This window comes from Pempheris klunzingeri, chromosome 17 (assembly GCF_042242105.1).
Source record: "Pempheris klunzingeri isolate RE-2024b chromosome 17, fPemKlu1.hap1, whole genome shotgun sequence".
Lineage (NCBI taxonomy): Eukaryota > Metazoa > Chordata > Actinopteri > Acropomatiformes > Pempheridae > Pempheris > Pempheris klunzingeri.
In genome coordinates this window covers 12115987-12126826 of record NC_092028.1, presented here as the reverse complement: position 1 = coordinate 12126826, position 10840 = coordinate 12115987, and the positions used below count along the sequence as shown (strand labels likewise).

Below are 10840 nucleotides of genomic sequence, written 5' to 3'. Positions count from 1 at the left end.
ATGGGGAGCTGCTGGACCCCCATAGCCTGATGGGACAGGGACAAATGGGGCATGAACCAGGGGAATGGAATCTCAGCAGGGAGGGGGAACCAGAGGGACACTGGTTTGACAAGGTAAAAGTATATGACTCACACTACAAGTAGGAACAATAGCTAATGTGGGCACTATAGTCTGTAATATTGGGTGAAAACTTGACTGAATTATCAGTAGGGAGGAGAAATCAGAGGGAGGGTAGCGTATTGGTAGGAGTAAATTATACACTTACGATGATTATTTGTAAAGCACATTTCTTTGGAGAGAGAAAGGCAAATGGGGACTCTCAAGGAAACAGTCAAGAGTTCAATTATTGTGAGGAATGAGAGAGAATTGATATTTCCAAGTGAGCGTGTGCATGTATTAATGCATGATAACACTGTGCGCAGGACTGTGTACATGCATCATGTCCACATTTCTGAGTGTGTATGTGCATGTTTTAGATGTACAAAATCAGAAGCCTGCCCACCGTGTCTCATCGAGAGCTACGAGTTGAAGATGGAGTGGAGGACATGACACAGCTAGAGTAAGTAGAAAAAAAAAACACACGCCTGAGTTAACTCTTTGTAAGAGAGCTAAAATGACGAGTGCAACAGCCAATGGTGGATTTGAGAAGTCCTCCGCTATCCTTAAATACCTTCATCCTATTACTTCTGTCTAGGGAGATGCATGAAGGGGCTGTTCTGCTGAACCTGAGTCAAAGATATGGGAGGGAGCTTATCTATGCAAGTATCTGAGCAGCACACACACAACATACAACCACCTACATACAACCATTATACTACTGAAAAGGTATTAAACCTACACATTTAAAGTCAAAACAGTTTATTTTGAGTGTTGAATTTTTAATGATCACTGTTTCTATTTTTTCTTTTCTGCTCTCCTTCCTCATTCCTTGTTTCTTTTTTCAGACATACATAGGCAGTATCCTGGTGTCCGTGAACCCCTATAAGATGTACAACATCTATGGAACGGACGTGGTGCTGCTGTACAAGGGTTGTGCTCTGGGAGAAAACCCTCCGTAAGTCATGTTTGCTCTGAAACTCAAAACAAACAAAACTGTATGCTAGAATTAGGAAGAATCAGTACCCTCATATTTTTGAATAGATTAGTTTATAAAATTCAGTTTTGGAATTAGTTTAAATTAAATTATTACTAGTTATCTTGCTCTATCCTTTAGTTTTTTGTTGGCTCAGTTGTGATAAATTAAGAATAAAAGGTAGAAAGGAAGCCGGCATGTTATAAGTAAAGGAATCAAAGAAGGAATGGAAAGAATGAATGGGGCAGGTAATTAATTGATATAAGTATGAAAGAATGTTAGAAAAACAGAAAATGAGGATAGAAAAGAAGGGATGAGGTGCTTAGAGTTCGTTGCTTGCATTTTTATCAATATCTGATTCCTTGACGCAGCTGCTGTTTCTCTTTCAGGCATTTGTTTGCCATAGCAAACGCTGCTTATTCCAAAATGATGGATGCCAAACACAACCAGGTCATAATAATCAGGTAAGAGGCTGACTCTCTGTAATCTTCACTAAATTCCAATCTCATCTACCATGGTTAATCACTTTCAGTTTACCTCCAAAGCAGACATCACAGTTGCCAGTCATACACTTGTAGGATTTATACATAGGAGTCTCATTCTCTTCAGAAAAGTCCATACCATCTGTCCTACATTACAGTTTAGACAGAAAAGTTTAAAGTTTTTTTCTTTTACATAAAAATCTAGTTTAGTGTTGCAAGATATTTTTGTCATTAGGAGCCTTCCTAAGGATTTGTAATGGTTTAACCTTGGTATGCACAGTGTCCATGAAGCTTCTTGGACAGTTAGGTTTCCATCTCCAGTTGGATTAGCGTTTGTAAATTCATGAGTGTCTGTCTGTGGTTTTCTGGCTGGCAAACTTAAGACGGAGCCATCCCTCACTCCTCTCGCGCTCCATCTATCTGTCACAGGTGCCTCGCTCCATGTCAAAACTGATCTCCTGGGGCAGCAAACGCACAGATGCAGAGAGCACGTTTACAGCTAACTTAGATGTAAAAGCATATACAGTGCATCCACAAACTTAAACACAGGTGTGTGCTTTTGGAAATGGCCAGAAACAATAATAGGAAATACACAAACGCCTACACCTGCTCATACTCGCACACACCTGGAACACTCTAGCCGTATTCGGAAGGAGACACCTGTAAGGAAAGCCCAGCCAGGTCTGGGCCAGGAGCAGATTATGTTTCCAAGGTGTGTGTGTGTGTCCATGTGCACGCGTGTAGAGGCTGTGTTTATGTGTGAGTCACCGAGTGCGTGTTAAGGGGTAACTGAGGTCTGGTGTACAGTGACCAGTAATGGCCCGGTTTTTAGCTAACCAGCCCGTGAGTTGAAACCTTATGCTGGAATGTGGTCAAGGTGCTGGCGTCCACACACACACACACACAAATAGACACACACACACCTCTGCCCCCCTTTGGCCAAGCTTACATAATGGTGGTATTTAGCACTAAGCTGTTGGCAGTGGAGAAGCTCAGTGTGTGTGTGTGTGTGTGTGTGTGTAAGAGCGTTTCAGGTGGTTTAACGCAAAAGTGGAATTGAGGCCTTGCCTAATGCAAGATTAGCCTGGTCTCACATCACTTAGTCAATTAAGTCAAACACTCCACAAGCGCCAGTAGGAAGGTGAGAAGGATCAAATAATGGACGCTCTAAGTGATTAATAAAAGCTGGGTGTAGTGGTGTGGATAATGTTCACTCTTTTGCCTTAGTGAGCTTCTACTTTGTCATTAAAATAGCTGGAATTTCCATTTTTGTATCTTTTATCACAGCCACAGTTCATCCTGCCTACAATACCATTACAAAGAATACTTAATAATAGCGCTAGTTTTGTCATGGGAAAATCAAAAAAATTATGTGCTCATAAACTAAACATTTTTTTATGATTTTACCTAAATGAGGCAAGCCACAGTTTTGTGTGTGGCTATTGTGCTTGTCTTACAGCTTATGTGCACTCGTGCATTAGTGGTTTGGATAGACAGCTGACCAATGTTTTACATTTTCAGTAGTAGAACCTGAAACCTGTGTGAAGATATTATTACAGCAGGATGAACAACGTGATCCATATGATCGAGTTCATCCAAACAGACTTTAATGAGCTCAGCTGCTGTGACCTGGTCGAAGCTGAAAATAAAAGGAAATCTTAAACATACAGACTTCACACATACGGGCTTTCTTTGCTGTTTTATTCAACGCGTTATTAATGATGAGTCATGTTTCCGGTACTGCAGATGTCCATCCTGTCTGTCTCTTCTGCCTGTGCTCAGAATCAGCACCTGTCAGGGTTCAGATCATTTTCTCTGTTTGGTTTCACATCCTTCACAATATAACATAAGGAAACAATGGACGGGCAGCATAAAAAAAGGTTAAATCCATACTAATAAATGTGGGATGTGCAGGCAATATGTAGCTTCAGCTTTTCTATGCGACTTATTTTTTTTAGTTAGTTTTGCACTATTGAATATGAGACTATTTAATGTGAGCTATGCTATTTTTTGACACTTTCTGCACCACTATTTTGCTACGGCCAGTTAGACATTATGTCATATATATGATATTTTTCATATTTGAACAACAACATAATAATGTATCTATAAACACTTGAAGAGAAACTGTTTAGAATATTTAAAAAGGTAAAAAAATATATATAGCCCCCTTTATGGCGCAAATAAAAAGCCCAGTTTGCTAGGCACTATTTTCCACAATATCCTTGCATATCTGACATGCAAATAAAATTGCTGTGACCTCTTTAGCAGAATAGAGAGGCAGTTGATTATCCAGTGTCAGCTACTGAGTCGTGTTGACGGGTGTTATCTCTGTCCTGTGAGTGTGTGTTAATGTGTTTCAGTGGGGAGAGCGGGTCTGGGAAAACAGAGGCCACCAAACTAGTCCTCCGCTACCTAACTGCAATACATCACAAATGCATTCTTGCGCAACAGGTACGCACACACATCCTGACATGAACAAACTGCTGCCAGCAGATTTGGACACACACACACACACACACACACACACACACACACACACACACACACACACAGGTGTCTATCTTGATGGATGACTAACAGCTCTGTGCTTCTTTTTTCCATGTCTCTGTATCTCTGCTGGCTCTTCTTGGGTGCAGATTGAGGTAGTGGGGTTCCCTGCATGACTTGTGCTTTACATTTTACAACTCATCTTCACACATGGCCATAAGAATAGCAGGTTGCTGTGTTTTGCTGTGGTGTGTGACAATATTCATTAGAGATATTGCATTTTCTTGTGGATCTTCTTTGACTTGCATTATTAAATCTGACTCGCATCCCTTCAGCTATCTGACTGATCATGATCTAAGTTTTCATTAAGGTTGCATTTTGAATGTGTCTTGCTCTGTTGTTTTTAGCAAAACTGAGAAAGCAGTGAACATGTCTGCTGTAGACCAGCTATTACTGCCAGAGCAAGATATTTTCAGCACATTTGTCACCCAGCTGATAAAGGTAGTGATTTACTGTGTGTTTGAATGTTTGGTAGATACTCGAGGCAGCTCCTCTGCTGGAATCCTTTGGAAATGCCAAAACTGTACGGAACGATAATTCCAGTCGCTTTGGGAAATATATAGAGGTCTTTCTGGAGGAGTAAGTAAAACATACACAAGATTTCCATTTTCTTTTCCCATCTCTTCTTAAATCGCCTTAAAAACCTGATCTTTCCTTGTTTGCGCTGCTCTCTTTTCTCTCCCTGTCCAGTGGTGTGATCAGTGGTGCCATAACCTCTCAGTATCTACTGGAAAAGTCCCGTATCGTCTTCCAGGTGACACACGCAGACACGTACACAGGATGACACTTCATATCTTTTCTGTGTGTGAAAGTGTTAAGTCTGTGTTTTTCCTTCAGGCCAAAAATGAGAGGAACTATCACATCTTCTACGAGATGCTGGCAGGTCTTCCCTCGCAGCAGAAGCAGGCTTTCTATCTACAAGAGGCTGAGACCTACTATTACCTCAACCAGGTAGAAGACACAATGCAACATAGTCATCAGACTTTTCAGGACTTTCCAGGAATGTGAAGATGCAGATAACGTGGAAGTGAACTCATCACTCCAAACTACCTCTCTCTTTCTCTCTCTCTCTCTCTCTCTCTCTCTGCACAGGGAGGGGATTGTGGGATAACAGGAAAGAGCGATGGAGAAGACTTCCTGCGTCTGCTTTCTGCCATGGAGATCCTTCATTTCACCCCTGAAGACCAGTCGGCCATCTTTAGAGTTCTTTCTTCCATACTGCACCTGGGCAATGTCTACTTTCAGAGATATGAGGTAGTGTTTCCAAAGTGGTCTTTGTTCCTTTCTTTGGTTTTATTTTTGTTATTGATCTTACGTAATTGTTTAAAATTCAGTGTGTTCATAACTGTGAATATGTCACATACAGCAAATATTTTTGGTATGTTTATTGAGTATTTTGGCCACCCAGATGATATTATGTGAAATATAATTAACTAATAAATACGAACTCAACTCAACTTTACAGGAAAAATGATGCCAATTAACAGAAGAAAAGCATTGGAGATATGTACTATTACTACTATGTATGTAGCAACTTTTCTCTCTTTCCGTGTTGCACAACAGGCTGATGGCCAGGAGGTGGCATCAGTGGTGAGCGCTCAGGAGATCAGAGTGGTGGCAGAGCTGCTGCAGATCTCCCCAGAGAGACTACAGAAAGCCATCACCTACAAAGTCACAGTCAGTATCAAACTGGGGCATCTCTGCTTTATTAAATTGTGCTGTCAACAGTGTTGAAAACATTTTTCCATTGCCTGCTTGAAAACAGGAGGTGCAAGGAGGAGGCTTGAATCCCTGTCATTCTTGGACTGAGTAGTTATTTCTGGTTATGACAGTATGACAGCATCCTGTATATCAGTGTCTCTCTCTCTCTCCTGCTTTCACACACACGTTTACTGACGTTAAATGCCTTGCATCCAGCATCGTTGTTTACAAAGCCACAAAGGAGGCTCACCTGTTGATCCCTCACACACAGTGACAGAAAAAGTCAAAACTGTTTTGGCACAGACCAATTTCTTGTCCCTCTGACTTACTTTAGTTTATTTCTTAAGAATTTTTCCTGCCAAACTAACTTTTTCTAATGATTATGTATAGATTATATATTACAAGGATTATGGGATAAAGAGCCCTAGGCTGGCTGACCCTTTACAAGTTATTATCCATATGTCCCCCGTTATTATCCCTCACATATCTAAAAGTTGTGCTTCCTGCTTCGTGGTCACATCATTAACCACAGTTTGCAATCAATAAAAACAGCTTTTTCCAGTGTGGAGAAAAAATATCAAGAAAAAAAACAAAAACACTGCTGATAAGATCCCAGAGAACTCCAAAGTAATTAAAAATACAATTAATAATACGATTGTCTCCTTGATTCCTCTTGGTTTTTGTAAATTTAAACTTAGATAGCATTTTTAATGAGCCTTGGCTGTAGTGTCATGTGCCCTGACACCTCTTTGATTCTACCAAACACATCACTGTCTCTTTGTGTCTTGGACTTTAGTTACCTGTCTCCACCTCTAATCTCTGACCTCCTGCTGTGCCCTCATTCATTCATTCATTCATTCATTATGTTTGGAAAGACAAATCAAATCTGACCTCATGCACAGCGCCTTGATTTTGTTCCTCCGTGGTAACAAAATCACTTCATAAATCAATTAACTGCTCCTAAGTTAACTACATATGCGAGATTGATATGTCAGGATTGTTTATTTGACACCTACACTCTTTACACACGTCTACAACACACAATAATGTAAATGCCGGCATGCAGACACTCGTCCTGTGCACATGCACACACAGACACAAATAGATTCGTACAGGACTCACATGCCTCTGGCTGTGAAAGCATCTTTTGACTCCCTTTGTTTGCACGCTGTCACACTGAGACAGTACGTATTTTTATAAATAGCCACACTGCAGTAGTAAGTGCGCTATAGCTTGAGGGATGAGACCTTTTTTTGTTCAGATTTCAGTTTTCAGCAATTCCAGTGTCTGTGAAACATCATTGCTCGTTTAATGAATCTTGCTTTTTTTTTTTTTTTTGTCAAAAATGGCAATTTTTTATTTGCTTGAGGTTTTCAAGTTCAAGTTAAAAAAAAATGCTTTTGTAGGTATCTTGTTTGCACTGGATTGCATCCTGTCTGTTAGTGTGAATCAGCAAAGGAGATTGCACTCTCACATCCGAAAACCTTTAGGGAACAAATAAAGAAGATGAATTCCCACATTGTACTCCTTTGCTTCAGGCAGAGTATGCTGACTGTATCCAATCAGCTGTCTTTGTTAACAAAGTAATTGTCTAAAGAAAGACATGCACAGGATTTACAAAAAAAATATGGAAATACAGCAGCACTGGAAAGACGTTAACTTTGCTGTTCAGCCCTGAGCTTTAAATTTCCCATAGTGTCCTTGAGAAAAAAGGCACCTTACCAGAACCACCGGGTGCAGACTAAACAGGAATTACCCAGCTGGCATTAGTGGATCACAAGCACAGCAACACCCCCAAAAAACAGATAAAGGAACAAAAAGAAAGAAAAGAGAAACCAGTTCAACAAACCTACTCACAATGTTTTCAACAAAAAGAACAATCTAGTTCTCCATCCGCGGCATTCCCCCTGCTGCTCCATTCACACAAGCCATATTAGCTAAAGTGGAAATTCTGGTGAAAAAAAATCCTTTTTCAGTCACCCAAATTACTTGTCCTCTTGGCAAATCTTATTTTGATCCACATCCTCTCATTTCCAGTATCTGATTGAACATAAAACATCCAGTTTTAGCTGTCCAGTGCAAAAGAAGGAGCAGATTCCAGAGCAGATGGTCTTGTGATGCTCCTGACAAGGAGGTATAGCACACCTTATGTCCTCCAAACGTACACACTCTTATACACTACGCCAAGAGGCTTTTGTATAATTGAATTTCTAATCACAAAAGTGGTTCCTATAGTTCTATGTAACAAGAGAGAGGAGTCAGTCGTCTCCACTCATTTCCTTTGGTGTGGGTGAGGATCTAGTGCATGTAGGTAGGCAGTGAAAGGTCTCAAGTTCAACGCATCCTTTATCTGATCAGACCCCAAGTCCCAGGCGCTCACGTCAATGAATAAGAGAGTAGAAGAAATACAAGTGGGAGGGTAGAAAGGAAGATGTCAGTGAGGTAGAGTGAATAAAGGGAGAAAAAATTCAGTCTCCCTTAATATCTCAAAATAGTCTTAATAATATTTAATAACCTTTTGAAATCATAAAAAGTCAAAGTGCATAAAGAATTCAAAATAATATACCATTAAAATTTCAGTGTGTTAGTTGAAAAAAACAAATTGTACATTAGAGATGATGGTGAACATAGATTAGACTAACAGTTTGAACTTTGAACAGTGAAGTAAGAAACCTTTCAGTAGATCCTCTCCTTTTCTTCCAAAGAAAAATTCAAACTGCCCTCCCTCCAGCAAAAAGAGAAAACCTCCCCCCTTATTTTTTTGGACTGTAACAAAATATGTGGCAATGAGCAGCGTGCACCATCTAACGTACTGTACCTGAGCTGTGGTGTCAGTTTGCAAGACACTCAAAATGTCTCAAGGATGGACAGATGTCCTTAATGTGAGAATAAGATCAGGCTGCAGAGCTCTTTATATTCAGTGCTACTGCTGCAAGGCCATTCACTATGACTATGATTACCATTATTACTATTTCAATTAGTACTTTTTATATAGAACTTTTATAAAATCATTTGAGGAGGAGAATGAGGTCTCTATGAGAATGAAAGTCGCCAAGAAGGCTCTTTAAAACAAACCTCTTAACATACTTCATACATACTACATTATAGTAGTATAGTATATATAGTAGTATATAGTGTGTGCCATGAATTCAGCTGTTACTCCTTAGAAATTTGTTGCTTAAATAACTTCTGAGTTTCTGTCTTCTCTACAGGAGACAATGAGGGACAAAATTTACACGCCATTGACTGTGGAAAGCGCTGTTGATGCCAGGTGAGAGACGACTACATGAAAATGAAATTACCACTAAATTAGCCATATTTGTCCCATTAGAATTAATGCTTTTATTCAATAAACACATGGCTAACTTTCTTTGATTCTTAATCTGTGATGACAATCATGTATATCTAACATAAGTCTGTAAAACCTGTCCTATCTCATAACTTCTACCGTATGATTTCTAAAACCACCTTAAAGTTAATAGTGAGTCATATATGTGGACCAGTTTTTTCATTCATGGGCTCTCTAGCTGGTGTCCTATTTCTCATCTCCTTCCCATATCCCTGTCACACGCTCTGTCTGTCTTTCACACACAAATTTTTGTTCCCCAGAGATGCTGTTGCCAAGATTCTCTACTCGCTGCTCTTCCATTGGTTAACAGAGAGGATCAACGCTCAGGTGTACCCCCGCCAACACACCCTCTCCATCTCCATCCTCGACATTTACGGATTTGAGGTAAGCGAGTTTTCTCCTCCACGTGGGATAACGCGGACAGAGCATCGTATTACCTGTCTGTTGCTTTCTTGTGTTGCGCAGCGGAGAGAGAGAGAGAGGCTAGATGAGACATAAAGAATCACCAGCTGTGTGTATGTGTCTGTGTGATTGTGTGGGAACAACAGGATCTGGCCTTCAACAGCTTTGAGCAGCTTTGCATTAATTATGCAAATGAGTACCTACAGTTCTTCTTCAACAGGATCATATTCAAGGAAGAACAGGTGAGTCAATGTCACACCTCAGTTATTCACACACACACACACACACACACACACACACACACCTAACCTTAAACTACACCTAAACCTAATTCTAACCTTAACCTTAAAACCAAGTCATAACCTTCAAACAACCCTTTAAAGGTGTGACGGCCGGCCAAAATGTTCTCACTCTGCTAGTAAAATGTTCTGGTAGTCTGGTCTTCACTTTGTAGCATGTACAAGGACACATTACATTATGGTGATTACATTATGATTTACATTATGGGAACTTATAGGAAGATTTATATCCCCACAATAATAAGACATGTGATCTTGTATTGCATGTGATCCCCATGCAGGAGGAGTACAGCCGGGAACAGATCCCCTGGCAGGACATCCTATTCAGTGACAACCAGCCCTGCATTGACCTCATAGCCGCTAAGCCTCATGGGATACTGAGGATTCTGGACGACCAGAGCTGTTTCCCACAGGTGGGTCAGGAGAAATCGCAGGAAAACCTAAAGACACTTCACACATCCGTTATACCCACAGACTGAATTATTGTACGTGACACTTAAAGTCTGGTGTTTTGTTGCCAGGCAACAGACCACACTTTCCTCCAAAAGTGTCACTATCACCATGGCAACAACCCACTGTATCAGAAGCCAAAGATGCCCCTTCCAGAGTTCACCATCAAGCACTTCGCTGGCCGGGTCACCTACGAGGTACATAGCTCCTCCCTGACACTGACCCATCTTAAGCAACATTGGCCTCCTGTTGGCAGGAGAATGTGTCTGACTTACTGACACCAATCATGTCAGTGGTTGCCTCGGATCTGTAACTACAGTATACTCGTGTTTTCAGACATTGTAGCAGCATTGATTTAAAGATGGTAATGTTGGTTGGTCTAACTTTGGAGATCCCTTAACTTTTCCTCCAGTGCCATCATCAGGTCAAATTTTAAGTTGTCCAATATCTTGGATTATGACTAAATACCTGCAAAACTAATGACATTCCCATAAGCCTCATATTTACTTTGTATTCAGCATGCTATCATGTTAAA

The 10840-nt window shown here is 40.5% G+C and overlaps 1 protein-coding gene across 1 annotated transcript in view; it reads left to right on the top strand.

The window, feature by feature from the left end:
- The first annotated feature begins 476 nt into the window (after nt 1-476).
- Nucleotides 477-10840, top strand: part of myo15aa (myosin XVAa) — a 31759-nt gene continuing 21395 nt past the window's right edge. Inside the window, exons 1-16 of the mRNA XM_070847828.1 lie at nt 477-559; nt 695-758; nt 945-1054; nt 1462-1536; nt 3918-4008; nt 4194-4199; nt 4580-4683; nt 4795-4858; nt 4942-5055; nt 5197-5358; nt 5668-5781; nt 9018-9076; nt 9415-9538; nt 9703-9798; nt 10137-10268; nt 10377-10502. Of these exons, the coding sequence (XP_070703929.1) occupies nt 477-559; nt 695-758; nt 945-1054; nt 1462-1536; nt 3918-4008; nt 4194-4199; nt 4580-4683; nt 4795-4858; nt 4942-5055; nt 5197-5358; nt 5668-5781; nt 9018-9076; nt 9415-9538; nt 9703-9798; nt 10137-10268; nt 10377-10502 (1524 nt within the window). The remainder of the gene's footprint in view (nt 560-694; nt 759-944; nt 1055-1461; nt 1537-3917; nt 4009-4193; nt 4200-4579; nt 4684-4794; nt 4859-4941; nt 5056-5196; nt 5359-5667; nt 5782-9017; nt 9077-9414; nt 9539-9702; nt 9799-10136; nt 10269-10376; nt 10503-10840) is intronic.